This window comes from Schistosoma haematobium, chromosome 6 (assembly GCF_000699445.3).
Source record: "Schistosoma haematobium chromosome 6, whole genome shotgun sequence".
In the NCBI taxonomy this organism is placed as follows: Eukaryota; Metazoa; Platyhelminthes; class Trematoda; order Strigeidida; family Schistosomatidae; genus Schistosoma; species Schistosoma haematobium.
The window spans coordinates 1,286,891-1,311,672 of record NC_067201.1 but is presented as its reverse complement, the minus strand read 5'-3'; the positions used below and the strand labels follow the sequence as shown (position 1 = coordinate 1,311,672).

The 24,782-nt window shown below is 39.7% G+C and overlaps 1 protein-coding gene across 1 annotated transcript in view; it reads left to right on the top strand.

The window, feature by feature from the left end:
* FAF1 (pre-rRNA processing and 40S ribosomal subunit assembly) overlaps positions 1–24,782 on the top strand; it is a 37,086-nt gene that overhangs the window by 5,379 nt on the left and 6,925 nt on the right. Inside the window, exons 3-10 of the mRNA XM_051216639.1 lie at positions 1,019–1,539; positions 2,581–2,657; positions 12,445–13,030; positions 15,730–16,008; positions 17,783–17,927; positions 20,443–20,609; positions 22,268–22,486; positions 23,966–24,367. Coding sequence (XP_051065230.1) covers positions 1,019–1,539; positions 2,581–2,657; positions 12,445–13,030; positions 15,730–16,008; positions 17,783–17,927; positions 20,443–20,609; positions 22,268–22,486; positions 23,966–24,367 — 2,396 coding nt within the window. The remainder of the gene's footprint in view (positions 1–1,018; positions 1,540–2,580; positions 2,658–12,444; positions 13,031–15,729; positions 16,009–17,782; positions 17,928–20,442; positions 20,610–22,267; positions 22,487–23,965; positions 24,368–24,782) is intronic.

Here is a 24,782-nt window from a genome sequence, read left to right as displayed (position 1 = left end):
CGTTTCGCCCTAGTATATGACTCCTGATCCTGGGATCTACGGTACAATATTTTCATTAGTGGTTGGCTTCGAGATACAACTCCTGGATTTTTAGTGAGAATACCTGTTACCATACCTCATTAGCACAAGATGAACAGATTCATAGGAGTAGTTAATTCAATGGTGGTAATATGTACAGCAAAGATTGCATATAAGGATATAGTACAGTAAGAAAGAATTAGTCTGTAGCTGATTGACTGACTGTAGTGAGAGTCTGTAACCATTCCCGTTCAACCATGTCGGGTATGAGACAGTTATACACCTCGGTCAATAGATGAGGGCTACACAATATTGTGGAATAATTAAAATTAGACATCACTGTTAAATACCAGTTTGGTCAGTGGTCTAGAGGTTATGCGTTCTCATGTGAGACCGAAAGTCCTGGATTCGACTTCCAGATGCCCAGTCGTAGATAAGAACTGTTAAGAAGAATTTGGGGGCAAATCAGTGGTAACTGATCATTTATTGTAAATTTTCTTCCTAATATTTTATTTTGTTAATTACTTTTTGTCCACCGATTTTTACCTGGATTATGTAAACCAGAAAATAAGATATGAGATCATCTTTTGCAGCTTATTTGCATCATCTATTGTGTGATTTAGCCTACCAATATATCTGTTATGTTCTCAACTAAGACCGAAACAGTATCTTGATTATTTAAAATTTATTCGCACTACTGATCTACAACAATAAAATATTCATGTGAACACATGATGATTTTTAAAGTCGACAAATATTTTTTTCTATTTTATTGACAGTTCCAAGCGTAATTCTATGAAATATTTCTTGATTTCGAATTTTGACCATTCATCCTAGCAGTGGAAACACTTTATCTCCACTCAAATAGATATTCAACAGGTGGTCAATTACAAACAAATAATTTAATAGGCGTTCATCAATGATTTCATTTGATTTTGTACATTCAATATAAATACTACGTACTTTTTAAAAAATGTAAATTATTCACTATTTTTTTTAGCAGGATCATCAGTTGTCCAAGAAGATCAATCTGTTCCATATTCCACAGTTTTTCCTATGACTCCGCTTGGTGGACCCATTCTGTCATCTGAATCCTCAATGAATCATAACTTAGGGACTCAGACCGTTTCCGTATCAACTATGTGTGATATCGATACTGATATTTCAGGGTGCGATATATCTCCAGCGATTTCTCGATCCGTTATTGAACTGGACAGTGATCAAGCTACTATTAATTCCAATAGAGCAGTTCGTATCCTGAATTTTGAAATAGATTTGGAATTACCTATAGATGATGATACAGATCATGAACAAAAAGTTGTAAAAGAAAGTTTTCCTTTTCCTGATACGGAGACAGTTGGATTTTTGAAACAACATTTTATTGACTGTCGGTTGACTGAGCTCATACAGTTAGCGACTAGTCCAGAATTAGAATCGAAAATAACAGAGTGTAGCAAAGCCAACCTTTTAAAGCATCTTGTTTTGGAGAGTTCTGGATCTCATTCTTTTTCTGACAACTCAGTAAGATATACAATTATTTTTCTAATAATACATTGTCTAATTGTATTTATCTGTATAGTATTGTAATCGAGTAAGAAATGTAAGCGAGTAGATAACATGGTCCAACTATATTGTTATGTCATATCTTTCTAGACCAGAATATTTCCGGTCCTTTATTTCTGCTGATACTTTTTTGACCGACTTCGTTTTAAGGTATTCAAGTACTTGAGTTTAGATATTATACGGCTTTATGGTTTGCTGGTTAAATGAACTTCAGCAATTAGGGTAAGGTTGGTGGTCTTGAAAATTTGGGAGAGCGTCCGCAGCGTTCGGGCAATAGCTGTTTAAAGGTAGTCATGCACAGCGTTTTCAAGAGGGGTTTTTATTGTGTTGGGTCGGTGCTTTTCAGACTACTGCCGAACATGGAAGCCCGTGAGGTAATACGAAGTTTTATATTTTTAGGGGTGATCGTTTCTTACCCCTCCTTTCGTTGTGAGAAAGCAGTATGTCTGCAATTATTGGTTGTCTAAGGGAAATACCGTATTGACCTCATATTCCAGTACAGTCAACAGTATGATTTCTCCCTTTGACCCTAAGTTATTGCTTTTAGTCTTATCCTTCTCCAACTGACTTGGTTGGCATGATGGACCTTAAGAAAACAGAAGCACCAGTCAGTATAAGTTGATTGGGTCATCACGATATAGTATCTCAACCACCATATCTAGGTAGTAGCTGCTGTCAATATGAAACCACATGGAACATTCAATATCCTCTACGCTTTTAAAATTGCAGAATTAGCATAAAGGTATGCAATCCAGGCTACGAATATGTCAAATTAAAATCAATGCTTTATTTGTTGTTTGTAACGTATTGTGAATTATCATGGAGTTGGAATTCAACGTTAAATTTTTTACCCAGAAATACTTAAACTTTTCATTTTTGCAGTTTCATATTTGAAATTCATGGGTCAGTTATTTACGTGCATGATTTTTCACTAAAACTTTACCAACCAACTGGTAGGAAAAATTAGTCTCTATCCTTTTAATTGTAATTTTATTCCAGACGCTCCTTCGTGCATTACATCTACCGAAATGTATTAAACTTCGAGCTAAACTCAATCCGGATCCATTACCTTACTCGTAAGTGTTTATTTCACGATGCTCCTCATTTTCATCCCCGAAATAAATCAACATATTTGTTTACTCCTTTCTTTGTTTCGTCATGCGTTAGATACATGTCAACCGCAAAGAAGTACTTTTTTCTCCTTGCGATTAGTTAATAATTACCACTCACAATTACCTACATACATACATGTACACACGAAAAGTGATGCAATATTCCCCTATTGGTTAATCATATGCAATGATTTGCTTGGACTGTAAACGTAATTTTATAGTTTTTGACTAACAGATAGACAGCATTTCATATTTAGGTAAATTTGTTTATTAGTTCATTAAATTTTACACTGGGTTAGTTAAAGTAGAAATTATTAACGAAGAAAACCGACCATGATAAAGAATATTTGTAGGGTCAGGTGAAAAATTTTGAAGGTGTTGTTCTCTCTGAGTCCTCAAATGCCCTAGTATGACCGAGAGTGGGGTGGGCCCGCCCACTCTCTCGAAATGCTATCACACGGCCACGCGTATACAGCCTCTGCCAGGGAACTCCTAATCACTGCCTTCTCGTGGCGGGGGTGTTGTTTACGAAAATGAGAGGACGAAAAGCGAATGTCCGGCGCTTTAACCGGATTCCAAACCAATGGTGCACATGGGCTCCAGTATCCTGAGGGAACAAATGGCGTATGAACCAGTCGTTGGTCACCGGCTACCATGAGACTGCATCTCCTTACGATGCTCCACTGCCTAGTGGGTTAGACCTTTAGGTCGAAGGCTCCGGGTGTGGCCCCTAAGAACACCACATGCTTCAGTCTGGGCACACGGGTAGTACCGCAGCCCACACACAAATATGATGAAATGTCGATATTTATGGGAAATACTTGTCTTTCTTCGATTAACAATCAAACGATTCACATTATTATTATTATTATTATTATTATTATTATTATTATTATTACTATTATTGTTATTATTTTTTTAACATTTATTCACTCTCTTTTATTCCCACTCGGTGTATCCTTATTTTTCGACTTATACAGCAACTCGCGTATGGTGGAAACTCGGTTCTATATAAACGTTCTCGAGTCACTGCCTGGTTAAAAAAATTATGCTACCACCAAATACGAATCCTGAAACCACGTGCACCATTCAAACTGGCTGCCTTCAACGTTCGCACATTTATTCAGGTTGGACAACAGATAGGGTTGGCTATGTCTTTGGAAAGTCTTAATATCGATATGTGTTGTCTATCCGAGACCCGTATTCAAGACTCGGGCGAAGTACTACAAATTCGATCTCCATCTGTCGCTTCGAAAAGCTTGTTTTACGTGCGCTTATCCGGGGACCCTGTGGCATCTTCGTCTGGTCTTGCTGGCGTTGATGTCGCACTAAGCGCTAGAGCTGAGGCAGCACTAGTCGATTGGATCCCCATTAACAGTCGGTTATGTGCTGTTAGATTAGAGAGTTCTATCAAAGTGAGAAGAAATCGGCGTGAGAAACGATGTCTTTTCGTCATCTCCGCCTATGCCCCGATAGATTGCAGCCCGGATGCAATCAAGGATGAGTTTTACCACCAGTCATCTGTTCTTCTCTAGAAAGTGCGTTCGACAGATATTGTAGTACTAGCCGGAAACTTGAATGCTCAGGTCGAGTGTCTAGGCACAGAAGAGAGTCGTTTGGGTGGCCGATGGGGACTCGTTGGTCTCAGGACAGATAACGAGGACCGTCTACTGCAACTGTGCACAGACCACAACCTGTTTCTAGCTAGCACTAACTTTCGGCACAGTCATCGCCGATGTGCCACCTGGCATGCACCCTCTGCATCTCAAGCCTGGACTCAGATTGATCACATCGCGATCAGCTACCGCTGGCGTGGTTGTGTACAAGAATGCCGCTCCTTTTGGAGTACCTATCTGGACTCTGACCACGCCTTGGTCTGCGCCAATCTTGCCTTACTTTTCAGTGGACAACGAAGTGACCGCCATCAACGGATTGATATTAGCAAGCTGGTTGCAACTTCTGTTGCAAGTAAGTATCGAACCGAGCTAGCCTCTAGGCTAGCTACCACTCCACCGAAAAGTATAGATGAGCATTGGTTCCAACTTCATGACGCCATGAAAATGGCGGGAACAGTCAGTTGTGGGTTTGCGAAACGTCCCGCTTTTAAGCACTGGGTTTCTTCTGGTTCCTTACAACTCATTGAAGCCCATCGGTCTACTCCGGGTGACCGTGAGTTTGACCATAAACGAAGGATATTACGTAAGGAAATTGGGCAAAGCTTGCGTAAGGACCGAGAAGCCTGGTGGTCGAAGCGTGCTAATGAGCTGGAAGCAGCAGCTGCATCTGGTAACTACCGGAAGCTCTTCCAGCTCATCCGAGCCACTGGCAGCAAGGTCTGGTGTAAGCGAAACAATCTGCGAGGATGATGGGATGGCAATCACTAACATCCATCGACGTCTTGGACGGTGGGCAGAATTTTTCGAAGGGCAGTTCAACTGGCCCGCTGCTCCGGCAACAACGGTCAGACTGTCCTGCCCTCCATGGCCGGTGACGACTGATCCACCAAATAAGGCGGAAGTCCGCAAGGAACTCCAACTTTTGAAGCGTTACAAATCACCTGGCCCAGATGACTTACCTCCGGCTCTTTTTAAAGATGGTGGTGACTTTTTGACTAAGGAATTGACAACGTTGTTTACAAAGGTTTGGGAACTAGAGAGTGTACCAACGTCATGGAATGAGTTGATAGTTGTCCCCATCTTTAAAAGGGTTCACGTCGTTCCTGTAACAACTATCGGGGATAAGTCTACTTCCGATTGCGTCCAAGCTTTTGGCTTCCATCATACTTCGTAGATTGTTCAAAACCCGATAAGGATTGACTCGCGAGGAGCAGGCTGGGTTTCGTTCTGGTCGAGGATGTATTGATCATATCTTCACCCTCTGCCAAATGTTAGAACACCGCCATACTTATCAAAGGCCAACGATCGTAGTGTTTCTTGACATCAGGGCTGCCTTCGATTCGTTGGATAGGACTGTTCTCTGGGATTGTCTATTGAAGAAGGGTGTGCTTGAGAAGTTTATTAACATCCTAAAAGCCCTATATAAAAACACCTCAGGCAGAGTGAGGGCATACAACCACCTTTCTCCATTGTTCCATTCGAGCAGTGGGGTTAGCAGGGTTGCCCAATCTCACCATTCCTCTTCAACTTTGCCATCGATGACATTCTGGAAACAGCTCTGATGAATGTAAGTAATGGCGGTGTGGATCTTTTGCGCGGAGAAAGACTTCTCGACCCTGAGTATGCGGATGATATTGTCTTATTGTGCGATAATGCCCAAGGTATGCAATCCACACTTAATCAGTTGGTAATCAATGTCCGTAAGTATGGTATGTGCTTTGCACCTTCGAAGTGCAAAATACTTCTACAAGACTGGCAGGATCCTAATCATGTACTCACCCTGGATGGTGAGCAGATAGACGTAGTCGAGAAGTTCGTGTATCTGGGTAGCTGCATAAGTGCTGGTGGGGTGTGAGTGATGAGATCGATGCACGTATAGTGAAAGCCAGAGCGGCTTATGCCAATAGTAATAAAAATAATAATAATGGGGTAAACGAAAAGGTACGATCAAAAGAAATCTTTCAGTTAAAGAAGAAACATCCATTTTTCGAAAGTAAAAGAAGGTTACAGCAAGATCGCCACTGGCTTCTGTTCTAAACCATATCTGATAACGGCTCAAGCCACTTATTTTATTATTTATTTATTTGAACACATGAATATTGGTACAAGAGAGCGCCAATATATATGCGCCACACAAAACAATGAGAATTCGAAGAGAAATAAAAAGGAAACTAAGGAGCGCAAAAGAGAAAAAGAAAACAATAACGAAGAGATTGGTGTAAGGTAGTGTGGTAGTAACGAGGGAACGGAAAGGTACAATCAGAAGAAATCTTTCAGGTAAGGGAGACACAACCACTTTTTATGAAGAAAGTAAAAGAAGGTTACAGCAGGATCGCCATTGGCTTCTATTCTGAGCCATATCTGATAACGTCTCTAGCCACTGTGTTGCACCATCTCTTAGACCCCAACCAGGGAGTCGTGAAGAACCGACAGAAGCCAGTCCTTTGCGGCTTCCTTTCATACCACGACACCATGTCATGCACTGACCACCTCTCTGCTTCTCCCAACCAGTCCCAGAGTCGGCAAATAATGCACGACGTGGAATTCTCTGGGACGACATTCGGAGAACATGTCCAAGCCACCGAAGTCGGTGTTTCGAGATGGTGACACCAATTGAATTATCATCTCTGTGCCCGAACACACGATGCCGAACCTCTGCATTACTGACATGGTGTTGCCACTGGATGTCAGCAATCCTTCGGAGACAACGATGACCGAACACAGAAAGTCGTCTAACGTCCTCAACTCGGAGAGGCCAGGTTTCACAAGCATAGAGCAAAACTGCTCTCACCGACGCGTTGTAGATCCGACCTTTTACAGCCAGACTAACATCACGAAGCTGCATAAGTGCTGGTGGGGGTGTGAGTGATGAGATCAATGCACGTATAGTGAAAGCCAGAGCGGCTTATGCCAATCTGGGCCACCTTTGGCGCCTTCGTGATGTTAGTCTGGCTGTAAAAGGTCGGATCTACAACGCGTCGGTGAGAGCAGTTTTGCTCTATGCTTGTGAAACCTGGCCTCTCCGAGTTGAGGACGTTAGACGACTTTCTGTGTTCGGTCATCGTTGTCTCCGAAGGATTGCTGACATCCAGTGGCAACACCATGTCAGTAATGCAGAGGTTCGGCATCGTGTGTTCGGGCACAGAGATGATAATTCAATTGGTGTCACCATCTCGAAACACCGACTTCGGTGGCTTGACATGTTCTCCGAATGTCGTCCCAGAGAATTCCACGTCGTGCATTATTTGCCGACTCTGGGACTGGTTGGGAGAAGCAGAGAGGTGGTCAGTGCATGACATGGTGTCGTGGTATGAAAGGAAGCCGCAAAGGACTGGCTTCTGTCGGTTCTTCACGACTCCTGGTTGGGGTCTAAGAGATGGTGCAACACAGTGGCTAGAGACGTTATCAGATATGGCTCAGAATAGAAGCCAATGGCGATCCTGCTGTAACCTTCTTTTACTTTCTTCATAAAAAGTGGTTGTGTCTCCCTTACCTGAAAGATTTCTTCTGATTGTACCTTTCCGTTCCCTCGTTACTACCACACTACCTTACACCAATCTCTTCGTTATTGTTTTCTTTTTCTCTTTTGCGCTCCTTAGTTTCCTTTTTATTTCTCTTCGAATTCTCATTGTTTTGTGTGGCGCATATATATTGGCGCTCTCTTGTACCAATATTCATGTGTTCAAATAAATAAATAATAAAATAAGTGGCTTGAGCCGTTATCAGATATGGTTTAGAACAGAAGCCAGTGGCGATCTTGCTGTAACCTTCTTTTACTTTCGAAAAATGGATGTTTCTTCTTTAACTGAAAGATTTCTTTTGATCGTACCTTTCGTTTACCCCATTATTATTATTTTTATTACTATTGGCATAAGCCGCTCTGGCTTTCACTATACGTGCATCGATCTCATCACTCACACCCCCACCAGCACTTATGCAGCTACCCAGATACACGAACTTCTCGACTACGTCTATCTGCTCACCATCCAGGGTGAGTACATGATTAGGATCCTGCCAGTCTTGTAGAAGTATTTTGCACTTCGAAGGTGCAAAGCACATACCATACTTACGGACATTGATTACCAACTGATTAAGTGTGGATTGCATACCTTGGGCATTATCGCACAATAAGACAATATCATCCGCATACTCAGGGTCGAGAAGTCTTTCTCCGCGCAAAAGATCCACACCGCCATTACTTACATTCATCAGAGCTGTTTCCAGAATGTCATCGATGGCAAAGTTGAAGAGGAATGGTGAGATTGGGCAACCCTGCTAACCCCACTGCTCGAATGGAACAATGGAGAAAGGTGGTTGTATGCCCTCACTCTGCCTGAGGTGTTTTTATATAGGGCTTTTAGGATGTTAATAAACTTCTCAAGCACACCCTTCTTCAATAGACAATCCCAGAGAACAGTCCTATCCAACGAATCGAAGGCAGCCCTGATGTCAAGAAACACTACGATCGTTGGCCTTTGATAAGTATGGCGGTGTTCTAACATTTGGCAGAGGGTGAAGATATGATCAATACATCCTCGACCAGAACGAAACCCAGCCTGCTCCTCGCGAGTCAATCCTTATCGGGTTTTGAACAATCTACGAAGTATGATGGAAGCCAAAAGCTTGGACGCAATCGGAAGTAGACTTATCCCCGATAGTTGTTACAGGAACGACGTGAACCCTTTTTAAAGATGGGGACAACTATCAACTCATTCCATGACGTTGGTACACTCTCTAGTTCCCAAACCTTTGTAAACAACGTTGTCAATTCCTTAGTCAAAAGTCACCACCATCTTTAAAAAGAGCCGGAGGTAAGTCATCTGGGCCAGGTGATTTGTAACGCTTCAAAAGTTGGAGTTCCTTGCGGACTTCCGCCTTATTTGGTGGATCAGTCGTCACCGGCCATGGAGGGCAGGACAGTCTGACCGTTGTTGCCGGAGCAGCGGGCCAGTTGAACTGCCCTTCGAAAATTCTGCCCACCGTCCAAGACGTCGATGGATGTTAGTGATTGCCATCCCATCATCCTCGCAGATTGTTTCGCTTACACCAGACCTTGCTGCCAGTGGCTCGGATGAGCTGGAAGAGCTTCCGGTAGTTACCAGATGCAGCTGCTGCTTCCAGCTCATTAGCACGCTTCGACCACCAGGCTTCTCGGTCCTTACGCAAGCTTTGCCCAATTTCCTTACGTAATATCCTTCGTTTATGGTCAAACTCACGGTCACCCGGAGTAGACCGATGGGCTTCAATGAGTTGTAAGGAACCAGAAGAAACCCAGTGCTTAAAAGCGGGACGTTTCGCAAACCCACAACTGACTGTTCCCGCCATTTTCATGGCGTCATGAAGTTGGAACCAATGCTCATCTATACTTTTCGGTGGAGTGGTAGCTAGCCTAGAGGCTAGCTCGGTTCGATACTTACTTGCAACAGAAGTTGCAACCAGCTTGCTAATATCAATCCGTTGATGGCGGTCACTTCGTTGTCCACTGAAAAGTAAGGCAAGATTGGCGCAGACCAAGGCGTGGTCAGAGTCCAGATAGGTACTCCAAAAGGAGCGGCATTCTTGTACACAACCACGCCAGCGGTAGCTGATCGCGATGTGATCAATCTGAGTCCAGGCTTGAGATGCAGAGGGTGCATGCCAGGTGGCACATCGGCGATGACTGTGCCGAAAGTTAGTGCTAGCTAGAAACAGGTTGTGGTCTGTGCACAGTTGCAGTAGACGGTCCTCGTTATCTGTCCTGAGACCAACGAGTCCCCATCGGCCACCCAAACGACTCTCTTCTGTGCCTAGACACTCGACCTGAGCATTCAAGTTTCCGGCTAGTACTACAATATCTGTCGAACGCACTTTCTAGAGAAGAACAGATGACTGGTGGTAAAACTCATCCTTGATTGCATCCGGGCTGCAATCTATCGGGGCATAGGCGGAGATGACGAAAAGACATCGTTTCTCACGCCGATTTCTTCTCACTTTGATAGAACTCTCTAATCTAACAGCACATAACCGACTGTTAATGGGGATCCAATCGACTAGTGCTGCCTCAGCTCTAGCGCTTAGTGCGACATCAACGCCAGCAAGACCAGACGAAGATGCCACAGGGTCCCCGGATAAGCGCACGTAAAACAAGCTTTTCGAAGCGACAGATGGAGATCGAATTTGTAGTACTTCGCCCGAGTCTTGAATACGGGTCTCGGATAGACAACACATATCGATATTAAGACTTTCCAAAGACATAGCCAACCCTATCTGTTGTCCAACCTGAATAAATGTGCGAACGTTGAAGGCAGCCAGTTTGAATGGTACACGTGGTTTCAGAAATACTGCTTCAGTTCTCGTATTCGTTGGTAACATACAATTTTCAACTGGACAGTGACTCGAGAACGTTTAGATACAGTGGAATTTCCACCGAAGACGAGCCGCTGTATAAGTGTAAAAGAGGGTGAATATTGTGGATAATAATAATAATAATAGTAATAATAATGACAATAATAGTAATAATAATAATAGTATTAATAATGACAATAATTGTAATGATAATAATTTGAATCAATTGATTGTTTTTCGAAGCGAGAAAAGTAATTTCCATAGACATAAAGAGTTCATCATTTGTGTGTGGGCTGTGATACTGCCCGGTGCCCAAACCGAAGCAGGTGGTTATCTTAGGGGTCACACCCCGAGCCTTTGACCTAAAGGTCTAACCCACTAGGCAGTGGAGCATCGTATGGAGATGCAATCCCATGGTAGCCGGTGACCAACGACTGGTTCATACGCCATTTGTTCCCTCAGGATACTGGAGCCCATGTGCACCATTGGTTTGGAATCCGGTTAAAGCGCCGGACATTCGCTTTTCGTCCTCTCATTTTCGTAAACAACACCCCCGCCACGAGAAGGCAGTGATTAGGAGTTCCCTGGCAGAAGCTGTATACGCGTGGCCGTGTGAGAGTATTTCGAGAGGGAGAGCGGACTCTCCCCACTCTCGGCCGTACCAGGGCATTCGGGGGGCCACTGTGTTGCACCATTTCTAGGACCCCAACCAGGGAGTCGTGAAGGTTCAACAGAGCTTTCTTTCATACCACGACACCATGTCATGCACTGACCACCTCTCCGTTTTTTCCACTTAGTCTCAGTGTCAGCAAATAATGCACGACGTGGAATTCTCTGGGACAACATTCTTAGTAGAACATGTCCGAACCACCGAGTTCAGTGTTTCAAGATGGTGACACCAATTGAATCATCGTCGCTGTGCCCGAACACACGATGCCGAACCTCTGCATTACTGACATGCTGTTGCCACTGGATGTCAGCAATCCTTCGGAGACAACGATGATCGAACACAGAAAGTCGTCTAACGTCCTCAACTCGGAGAGGCCAGGTTTCACAAGCATAGAGCAAAACTGCTCTCACCGACGCGTTGTAGACCCGATCTTTTACATCTGAGAGTAAGAAAAAAGACAACTGAACATTTCATTTAATCTTATCTGAACTATGAAGTTGACTCATTGAACAGTCATAATTTAAGGTGGATTTTTTCTTTGTTTCAACTGAACCGTTGAAAGAAAAGTAACTTTCTAATATATGTAATGTTTTTTGTGTGTTATTGATTGATATCATGAACTGATTGATGTTAGACTACCATCGAAAACCTGGAAGAACTGGACGACCGTTTCGTCTTATTGTGGGACTCAGCGGTGCACATCCACGGTCCCGCTTGTGGGATTCGAACCCGGGGCCTTGAGTCTCTCGCGCAAACGCTTAACCTACTAGACCACTTAGTTGGTCGGCATCCAACGATGTCTAACTTCAACCAATCCATGAAATTAAGCGATCATCTCCGATTGTACTGAAGTAGATATCTGTCTCTACCCGACACAGATTAGCTCGACTGGTCACGTCTTCTCACTAGAACTCTGAGAATTCCCACACGAAGCTAACCACTAGTGAGCACATGGTAATTATCGGTATAGGGTTGTAGAGATTATTAATTGATTGATTATTGATTGAGATCATGAACCGATTGATGTTAGGCCACCATTGAGATCCATTTACTTTGGATATTGCCTCCTTTTTTAAAAAATTTTTCTCTTCAAACTGGAAAAAAATATGCTCATCATTTGCACACATTTCTTTTTTAATAGTAATTATTCAAATCAACAAAATGGAAAAGTTGTATTACATATTAGTGTATATAAAACAAGTGATAATGAAATACTGGCGCAAACAACAACTACTACTGATAATAGTAGTAGTAGTTGTTGTGATGATGATGATGATAATTATAACACTAAAGATATGAATCTATCTGAAAGTAATCAACTAAATACTGATAAATCATATTCACCTTACGCTTATCATTATTTACGTTTACCATGTGATTCATATATATCAAAAATACATAATGATTTACATCGTATTACTGGTATACCAATAACAAATCAATTATGGTCTATTAAATCAAAACATAATCGTAATGATAATAATAAGAAGAGTAATCTATTATTTAGTGAACAAATACCATCGAATGAAGTGTTGAATTCATTAGTCAATGAATTGAATCGGCATAATCCTCAACAGTTAAATAAACAATCCATTTTGTCAAAACATTCAAATGTTTCTTCTACTATCAACACTGATGATGATAATGTTGCTGAACAAAAATCTAGTCATGACAATGTAACATTAGCTGATTGTGGTTTGAAATCCGGTGATGTTTGTGATTTATGCGTAAGTTCATAAGTATCATTGTTATTATTATCACTAATCTAATTGTTTGTTTCTGTTATGAGGCTTAGCATGGGAGACTACATTTTATACACATAAACACCCCTCGAATCAAATCATGTACTCTCATATACAATCTACACTATGATCAGTTACTCCTTGTAATCTAGTTTACGCACCGTTTCTCATTCACTGATTATAGAAAAGATTTCTTTAAAATTAATTTAAAGCGTCTGAAGAACCGTACATAGACAATTTCTACTTAGTTTTTAATATGTTATCTTCCACCACTCTTTGAATTCCGCGCGAGAATTCTAGAGGCATTGTCGTCAAACCGGGCTGGTCTACTCAAGATCATAAGCATAGTTTATTTTTACCAGAAATTCTAATAGATCATTTCTTTCTGAAGTACATGCTGATTTTGTCCAGACAGTCAGTGAAGTCCCAATGAATAAACCATCCGAGTCAAAGGATAAAACGCATCTGAAATCTCCGTCTTTGGCACCGTTCTGATATCTGACTCTAAAGGGTTGTTATGCAACGCGACAATAAGAGCAGTTTTCCTTTTTGTTTGTGAATCTTAAATAATCAGAGCTAAGGATTTTCATCGAGTTTGTTCTATCATAATCGTTTCCGAAGAATTAACCACATCCAATGGCAAAATAGAGTAAACAATGCCGAGGCGTGGTGGTGTGTGTTCGGATATAATGATGTCAATTTATTTGAAGCCACTATCCCTGAACACCGACTCAGATGACTTGGACATGTTTCGTGAATTCTGTTTCAGTGATTCCTACACCTCAGATTACTTGTTGGCGCTGGAGCTGGATGGGAAAGCGGAGTGTCTTTTAGTTTATGACATGATACTCATGGAATGTAAGATGTTTAGGAATTCGACCTTTCAATTCATTGTGGCCCTCCAAACGGGGTCCTGGATATGATGTGTATAAGATGCGTTTCTTCTGCCACTTCATTAGGGGTTTCTCCACTTGGGTGTTCATTCCCCACTATCGTGTCCTCTCCAAAAAAGTGTTGTGGAGTTTCCGATTCTAACATATACCCAGGTTTCTTAAACATTAATCTGACCCGCTCCACAAATAAAAGAACTAGGAGTGAGAAGGAAGCCTTCATTGACCAGCCAAATACAGAATTAACTGTATAATTATATGTATATCCCTTAGAAGTTCAAACCACATTTTTCCACTGATGAAGTGTGTCTTTCTTAAAAAAGAAAGCTATATTTTGGCCGGTCACATGCGCTTACAATTTGATGGATGTTTGATTGGTCCAACGTATCACTTTTCTTAACAGTGATGTTGACTTATTCTTTTGTTATCCGGTTGAAAGTAGTATTAGAGCTGTTGTTTTCAACGTCTATCTTAATCCATCAACCAGTGGAGGATATGTAACGTAAGTTCATTTCCAACAACATAACATATCTAGGTGCAAAGACACCACAATGTATCTATTTGTGGGCTTCAAAGAGAGTCGCAAGTATCATATGTGTGCTAATGGTATTCTGTTAATTCGAATGACTAAATCTTAACAGTTAATGACGTATTCGGGTATATTGACTATAGAAATCAGTAATCCCTGACTTTTTACGATACATATATTTAGATTCCCAAATGTTATTCTGTTGTATTCGACATCTATCACTCTCAAAGCTGTTAGCATCAATACGAAGTAAAAATCAGGTATGTATAAATCTCAATATCTTATAAAAGAAATTGAAAACTGAGTCAAAACTGACGAAACAATTCTCTTCGTTTATCAGTTCCTTATTTTTCAAATCACTACTGTTTGTGTACGTCGTCTGTCATATCCAGGTACTTAATACAGAGAAGGTTATTTTCTTAAGGAAGTCCTTCTAGTATTTGACCTCAATGTCTAGTCCACACGGTAGTGATGGAGTAGTAGCATCAAAAAGTTTATTCTTGCACTAGTAGTCAGTGACCAGAGTAGATTTATGCTTCATTCATTCTTTCAAAATCCTGAAGCCCACATCATATGGATAGTTATTCGGAAGTAGCACAAGGTTAATCGTTGGCAATCATAAGTGACCTAAAGGTCAAGTGCATTTCATCGGGGTCCCTGGGTCAGTTTCCTAAGGATAGAATGGTATATACATATATGAATGGGTATTTTTTACATTTTATTCAGTAGTCCAATACACTTCCTTCTTCACTTTTGTATCCTCGCTCAAGTAGTCAGTCGGAGGGTTAACACACAGCACACCGTGTATCAGTGTTAGATTACGAACACCACACGTCAAAACACCATGTACATCATTTATTTGTAGTTAAGCTTTTCTAACTCGCTTAGATAAATTCTCCATATACACAAACTTAGTTTCAGCATTCTCAGACTCCTGTTATGTATAGTCATTAAGTACAACTTCTATCAAAAAGGCTATAAATGCTTAGTCGTACGAAATTATTTCAAGAAGGAGAGTGAACTATCTTCACTATCGATTGTACCAAGGCATTTGGAAGTATTATTTTATCAATAATATAGAATATTTGTTTCCTATTTTATGTGTTAAATAGTCGTTATATTGGATAAATGACAACTGTACAGATGTTAATTATAACGTGCCTTAATCAATTTGTCAATATCAGTTTCTCACTGACTATTGTTTTACTTTTCTTTCCCTTACAATTTACTCTTATGCATACACATATTTATATCTTTATGTATAGTTGACTGCTTCAAATCCATTAAATCATCATAAAAATCCAAGTAAAGCTCAATTATCTCACAATGCTGTTGATACCCATTCCGAATCATTACAACAACGAGCAAAGAAATCATCTTCACATTCTCTTGATGATAATATTCCTAGTGGTTCTTCCACCACCACCACCACCCCTGCTGCTACTGACGTCCTCATCACTGAAACTTCTTCCACTAGGAATAAGTCTAACCGTAAAATATCAAGTTCGAAAAAACCCAATTATCGTAACGTATCTCCAGAAATTGTGAGTTTTTTTTCTTGCTTTCTATTTTCTGCTTACTAGTGATGGAAATTGTGGGGTATGTAGTTCTAGTGTGTGAAGTTTTAAGCAGTTAGGTTTAACCATGTCAGTTATGAGGCAGTTACTCACTAAAGGCATTGAATTATCGTCCAGTTTCTTTAGTTAACTGAAGTTACAAATGTCAACTATTGGATATCGGTTCAGTGGTTTAAATGCTAAGCGCTCTCCCCAGGAATTGAAGGTCTTGGATTCTATTCTTGTTGAGATCGTGGATGAGCACTGTTGAAAAGTCTCATTTTAGGACAAAATAGCTGTCCAATACATTCTAGTTTGTAATGATTGTCTAAACAAAGCTACTTTGTAATATTCAAGTGTATGACCGTTTTGTTATCTCCCACTAAATGGTGACCAATGTCATATATGATTCCCATTTAAACATTAAAAACACAAAGTTCGGTCGATTGACTCTAACTCCTACCTCACATTTTGACACAGTGCACGCGATGTCGAATTTCTTAAACTAGTGAAGACACTGCGACTTGATCGACAAAATTAGATCAGCACTAAAGAAGAACTTGATACACATGACACTAGTCACCATTTATTGATCAATCAACGTTAATACATCTGAGTGGTACAGGAGATCAGCCGTAACCTGAATAACTCATTAGTAACGTCTCTGACTGTGAGGCTAACACTAAATCGAGTCTGCCAGGGGGTATCAAATCTCTTAAGATTACAGATATACCTTGCTGACGAGTCCCAGGTGACACGAAACCTAGTTCAGGCAGGGTCCTTGTTGATTATCACCAACCATCGCCTTACTTTACTCCTATTCTTTATGAATAGATAATTGTGGTGGAGTTTCGTTCTATATTCTGGATAGTGTTTGATCGTGAAGCTTCCATTGTTCTTCTGAAAAACATTATTAACACAAACTTCAGGTATAAATGAGGTCAACAATAATCAATCACGATACAATTCGACAGGACAAGCTGTCAGTCATTTGTGAAGAAACTCGAAACCTCGCTTCTATTTGAAGTCTTCTAATAATTGTTGTTTCGAAGATCAATGACAACTTCACAATCAAACCATCTAGCTCCGAGGATGAAACTCCAACAAAATCATCCACTTGAGCTACAAATCTTTTCAATCATCTTACAATATATAATTGTGTTTAGAGTATTTAATAATTAATTCCGTTGAAAAATGAAATGGAATTGAGATTTATCACTTAGTAGTGGTTATTTGTCAAATCCTTTAATTATTCAGTTACTGTTCTCGACAACTTATGTGTAATTAACTATAAACCATGTATATATGTATAGGATAAAGCAGAATTAATTTTCTGTGTATTTCTAGGTTATTGAGTTACTGTACCAGAAATTGTCTTGTATTCACGTACATACGTCAGTCCATATTGCCATATTGCATCAACATGGTGAGGTGATAGTAAGAAAGAACAAACATTAGAATTACAACTCGTAAAGATGGTATATATAAAGAAACACCTAAACTTTAGGTCTAAAGAAGGGCAAAGATTGAATGCATCTGTCCAACTATGGTCGATTCTCAACCACACCATTCAACCTCTCGAATGTTTAATCACTGTTATCCCGCGGACTCCAATCAGGTAGTTTGCACCTACCTGCACGGCTCAAATTGATAGTCTATTGCTTCATAAACTGATGCCATATTATCATCCTCATCATTAGTTGAGTTAGCTATTTGCTTTTTCTTCATTTTTATTTCGATTATTTGTCTTTTTTCTTTTCAGGGATTCGATGATGACTATGATAACTGTAATGACGACAATGAGGAGGAGGAGGATGAAGATTATGACATGGATTACCATTATTCTAGTGATGAGATACTTGATGAAACTGATGATAAAAAAATCACTCCATGGAATCAACCATTAAGTAGGTGTTTACAAATCAACAAAATATAATATACTAACTATATTGTGTATTTGCGTCTTTGTGTATGTGAAAGAGAGACAGTTCAGTAAGGAATAGTGATTATCTTCATAAAATACAGCTTTTAAATCGTAAATCAACAATATGAAACAAGCAATTAACACTGATTAATAATGATCACTTTGTATGTGTTATCAATAAATTGTAAGTGGAAGGTGAGGGCATTGGCGGAAATTATTATCCACTATGTCAGATCTGAATGACTGAATGAAGGAAGATTTTCAAATGGATTGTGATGAAAATGTTTAAATATTATTAAGTGAATGAATCCAGTGATATGTAAATGATAATTGTGAAATTTATATTGTTACAATGTAAATCATCTAATGATGACTGACTACTCATCAGTCAGTTAGTTACAATGTAGGACCAGGCACATACATGCATCGGTCCAAGTTGCCATACCTCATTAGCACAACAAGATGGACACTGGATTCATAAAAGTAGTTAATTCAGTTGTGGTAATATATAAAAGAAAGATTGCAATAAGGATATAGTACAGGAAGAAAGAATTAGTTCGTAGAAAGAAAGATATGAAGCGATTTTAATCTATCAGTTTAAGGGAAGACAGAGTGTATACACCTAGACCATTTTGATCGATTCTGAGCCATGTTACCAAGAGTCTTCAACCACTGGTTACGATAGTCACGCGGACTCCAACCAAGTAGTCTGCATCTACCAACATGGCTCAGACTGGAAGTTAGTGACTTCACGGACTGATGCCACGTTTTTGTCTAGCCGCTCCTAACTTTCTTCCAACAATCCCCAACACTAGTCAGCATTGCGCATCGTAGTAATCGGTGTTCAGGCATACATAACACGTGCGTCTGGGGATAGGACTAATGTCATAATATATTACATTGAATTAGAGAGAACCTGACCTCACTTTTTTGTTCTAATCTATCACTTACATATGCAATACTGAATACAAAAATAGGCAGTTTATTATTTATTTGACAGATAGTTCCCATTTAAACATTAAAATTAAAACACGAATTTCAGCGAAGGGATCTCTTTTCAACGAATTTATTATCAAGCTGTACAATCATATATATATGAAAATGTTGTTTTTAAAAGTACTAATTCCGTGAGGAAATGTGAACACAGTTAATAAAAAGGTTATAATACTAGATTACGTAATATGAATAATAACAATAACAATAGATTTGGTGAATATAATAAGATGATTATTTGAACACATAAATACTGGTACAAGGGGGCACCAGTTACATATGCGCCACACAGATCTCATTCGACATGTGTGAGGGCTGTGATACTGTCCGGGTGCCCGAACCGAAGCAGGTGGTGTTCTTAGGGGGCCACTCCCCGAGCCTTCGACCTGAAGGTCTGGTCCACAAGGCAGTGGAGCATTGTAAGGAGATTCAGTCTCATGAAAGCCGGTGACCAACAATTGGTTCATACGCCATTTGTTCCCTCGGTTTACTGGAGCCAGTCCATGTGCACCATTGGTTTGGAATCCTGTTGAAGCGCCGAACATTCGCTTTTCGTCCTCTCAATTTCGTAAACAACACTCGTGCGAGAAGGCAGTGATTAGGACTTCCCTGGAAGAGGCTATATACGCGTGGCCATGTGAGAGCATTTCGAGAGGCAGGGATGACTCTCCCCACTCTCGGCCGTACCAGGGCATCTGGGGGCAAAAATAGACAGGATTAGAAGCCAATTGAAATGTAGATCACTTATGTACCAATGAAATAAATACTTGACTATAAAGCTTAATTTATTACCTGATATATCATGTATTCAATTGTGTGTTTGAATTAATTGTTGAATAACTAATATTATTGAAAGAATTTCTCAAAGACGGTACAAAATAAGTTGTCTCAGATAGTAATGTTATGTTATTTTTCTAGAATACTCTCCTTACATTATTGTAAATTTTCATTTCTCTAAATTATATAATTATGGTTTATAGTAACTTAAATGGATGCACAATTGTGCTAGGTATCCTATTTATAACCTTTTTTTCGTAGTGGTTAAAGCAATGGACTTCAAGCTATTAAATCTTAAGTTCTAATTCAGCTTCATTTACTTTAGTTTAGGGACTGGGCAGCGATGAGTAACTGTATGTTCGATGTTCAGTTACTAAGTCATGGTTTCACCTACTTGGATTTAGACAATCGGATAGTATCATTAGCTGTCACGCTTAGAGAGTGACTCTAAGTCAAGTACATTAATCTGTAACCTGGTAAATGAGTTGAGTTGAACTGAAGTTTTTAGGGCAGCCAGGTAACAATACCAGCTACCCCTCCCTATTTACAAGTAAACATAGGAAAGTGTAACTCAAAATCCAATCATCGAATCTGTGATCAGCTTGCATCGAATGAAATCAATGTTACTTTTTTGGCTCTCGATCTAATTGTTATCGTAAACATGTTTGTCTTTAAGAAAAAAAACATACTTTTCCTACCTTGTTATTATTCGTTTCTTTTGTTTTTAGTTCCTGATGATCCAAGTTTCGAAGATCCAGAATTGGCTACACAACAATTTTGTATAGTATTTTTACAACGTTATTGTAGGGATGGTGTGACTATGTCGCCACCATTTTCTACATGTAGCCTCGAAACTGCTCTATCTTTGTCAGTTGGTACTGGTCAAGTGTGTGATGTAAGTTGTTGACATTTATTTTATTAATATGTAAAGTGTATGTTTGTAGTGTTGTCATGTTTGGTTACAGGAAAAAATTCTGGGCATATTTTGTCGATCTCACCTGGTTTTATTCTGATTATTGTTAGGTTTTCTAAACCACTTCTACTTCAATCTCAGCAGTAAACCAACCGAAGAACGTGAGTGTTATCTATGATAAAATTAAACATCAGTGGCTTGTTCGATAGCCTCGTCGAACATTCAGTGCCCCGATACTTATATCGAGCTCTGTTAGAGGTATAAGACTGATTGCCACTTCCTGGTTGCTCACACTTTTAAAAGATATTTCTACTCATTCCTACTTTTCTCACTTTCGTGTAGCTGATTAGATCAAAGTTTAGGGAGCGCGTATTTTGTAATTGAATTAGAGTATCAGACCATAACATTTGAGCAGTTGAATTCAAATTTAGTGGTGAAAATGCAGCATACTTGTTGCGAAGCCTATAGTTTTGAGTTCGACCCATAGCATGATCATAAGTGCACGTTTCTGAGGAATGCAATACTGAGACGGCCATTCTAACGATAATTCAGTGTGCATCGTCATTTTAAAACACTAACTTCGGTAAATTGAACATGTTCTACGAACATCATTCAAGCGGATTCCTCATCAGCCATTATTCACCAATGTTGACGAGCAAAAGGATGTATGTTACGAAACTTTCCTTCGAAGGTTATTTTAAGTACTTAGTGGCCCATCATTTAGATGTAAGTCAGATCGGACGATGTTGTCGACGTGGTCATCACTTTAGTGTGGCCCTTTATTTTTACATTAATTAGATCGTATGAATGTTTGCTGTTGAAATATATGTATCCTGATTATTCTCGTATATAATTATCGACTTAGATCACGTTAGTCAATAACGAAACTAAATAAGTTAAATACGAAAATGAATTTCGAATACGTGTATTTCATGCAATCAGTGGTCCAGACAAAAAGATCTGAGAAGCGAAGAGAAGAGAGCGAAGCAAAAATGATGCACATTGGAGAAGGCTTGTGAGCCAACTCCATTTAACCAAGCGTTAATCAATATTTATAGCCACACAAAATTAAGCTACAAACATGTGATGAATAGGATAAAAAGTGTGTACGCACATACGCTCATATAAAAACAGTCAAGGTTGATAAGCGAATAATTAACATGGTCAAAATGTGACTCAGGAATAATAAATAGATTGGTCTGTCTGAAAGCTAGAATAAGGTACATGGGCTTAACATGATAACCGACACTACAAATGCAGTAAAAATAAGGATATTTATAGGTCTGTGTGTGACCTTGCTATTCTGGAAGCTTCTGGAAACATGGTCGGAAAGTTAAGGAAAGTATAATCAGACCAGGGTTTCGTGGAGGTTGTAGTAATTTAATAATTGAATTCATGAATCAGTTGAAGCTAGACTATCATGGAAAACCTGGAGGCACTGGACGGCCTTTCCATCCAAGTATGGGACTCGTCAGCAGTGCTCATACATGATCCCGCCCCGCGAGATTCAAACAGTCTCGCACGCGAACGCTTAACCTACTAATGAATAATATTCAGTTCACATGTATTATGTATTTACTTTATATTCATCTTCTGTTATTATTCATTGGACTTGTTTTCTTTCCCCTTTTTTTACTCAGCGTAAACCATTATTTATATATTTACACAATAATGCAAGTGTAGCATGTCATGTCTTCTGTCAACAAGTATTATGCTCATCTGGTTTACTTAGATTTCTAACTGATCATGATTTTAGTTTATGGCCATGGGATATAACACATACACGAACTAGAGAACGCTTAATTGGTTGGCTTGAAGTGAAACTACCAAATTTATCAAGAATAATTACATCATTAACTGTTAGTGAAATAATTGTCTTCTTTGTTGTATATTTATTGATTTTCTCAATGGATTTATATTACAGTTGTTGAGATCATGAGTTAATTGAAGCTAGACCACCATGGAAAACTTGGAAGGACTGGACGGCCGTTTCGTCCTATTGTGGGACTCCTCGGCAGTGAGCATCCGCGATCCCACCTAGCGGGATTCGAGCCCAGGACCCACTGGTCTCGCGCGCGAGCACTTAGCCACTAGACCACTGAGTTGGCATCCAACGGTGTTAATGTCTAACTTCAACTAATCCACGAAATTGAGCGACACATCCACCATTGTCATCAGTGAGTTACTATCTCACAACGGACCCGGTTGAATTTTGTAGCTTTACACCATTGATTGACCTTAATCAGACAGAATTATAAAGTTTATTGAACAGTTATTTCGTTTTAAAATGATAAATTGTAATTAAATGTTAAATCGGTGATTTGTGAGGGAGGTAAACGCTTGTCACAAAGCCTGAACTTTCTAAGTTTGATCGTTGATAGGATTATGGATGCGGATTGTTGAGTTGGAGTCTTATGCTTAGTTGAGACTTTTATCTAGTATTTGTTCCGATCTTCAATGTCTATCTAACTGAAATCAATCAGTAGTTTTAAATTCAAAATCATTGAAATTCATATATTCTTTTTTATTTAAAGAAAAAATACTGCTGATTGATTAGGCTGTCGGTTTTAATATTGTTCATCCTACTTTGGTTTAAAGAAGCCGCAATTTATATCAGTAGCTTCCATGTAATTAGATTGTATGGCCATGTACGCCCATGTTCCCCATTGATTTGCAGTCAGGGTTTTCCAACTCCCCTAGGATCCTCCATATCCACCAACACGGTCAGAGCGCCGGACATTCGCTTTTCGTCCTCTCGATTTTGTAAACAACACCCCTACCACGAGAAGGCAGTGAGTAGGACTTTCCTGACAGTGGCTGTATACTTTTGGCCATATGAGAACATTTCGAGAGGAAGAACTGACTCTCCTTACTCTCGGCTGTACCAGGGCATTTGATGGTTTAAGTAAGCGACCGGAGACTTTAGATCGAGGTTTCATGCTGTGCAACACTTGTCAACCAAACACACCTGTAATCTAAACAGAGCTGATGCCTGTTGTGAGACTCGAACCTGGATCACCTATTTACTAAACCAAAGTCGACTGTGACTAGTAATGCTTGTTGACACATTCAGATCTCACACTAAGCACCAGTCCCCTCAAGATTCTGGGTACATTTTACTAACAAGTGCCAACTAATAAAATCTAGGTCTAAGATTTCCTTCAACCATCTGACATTAATGTAGCTACCCTGCAGCTTGATCGATAAAATTTAATTAGCATTAAAAGACTTCATAAACGTTACATTAATCAGTACTCAGTAATCAATCAATTAATGATTCGTTGTACATTGTTTTAAAATCAATATTGTTGCTAACATCTTTTGAAATTCTTTTATAGGTAGATAGTTATCCTATTCTAGCAATGATTGTCAAATTATCGAGTCAATTAGAAGTGTTATGTATTGTAATGGGTACTGGGATTGTAAAAATGTGGCCACCAATTGAACATTTTCCACCTTTGCTAAATGTACGTCGTAGTAGTAGTAGCAGTCATTTTACATCATCATCAACAACAACTGTACAATCAGTGAAAAATGATGATAATTCCTCGTCAGTGGGCACCAGTTGTGGTAGTTTAAAACCAGATGTAATTGTTGCAGAATTATGGCAAGCTTATACAACATATTTGGAATTGTTAGAACCGGAATGTGCAGCTGAACGTGAGATTATTGCTCGACGACGTGTACTAGAAGAACAAGAAGCAGCCTATGAAGAATCGTTACGACGTGATCAAGAAAAGGTTGGTTATTTTCCTGAGTATTATTTATTCATTTTATGAAATGATGATATATAGAGACACGCGTTTCATCTGGGTTTTTTTCAGATAAATATAAGTTGGTTTTGAACAGTTATGCGGTTATAACTATTATTGATGACGAATAAATGGAATTTGGTTAGCAGTAGAGTCCAGGACGGGATTTCTAATCCAATGCACTTCGCTTCGAATACTAATGCGTCATCCACTTAGCTACTGAGTCCGGATAGCCATTGGCTAGTATCACAAACTTTGGAACGTATGCACATCTAGCTTACTAGTTCTAGTTAGGACGAAATGCTCCTCCAGAATTTCACTGCTAGCCACATTCTGTCCATTCTACATCATACTGTATCATAATGCCTATATCGAGGGAATCCACACAGGAACTTCATGCACC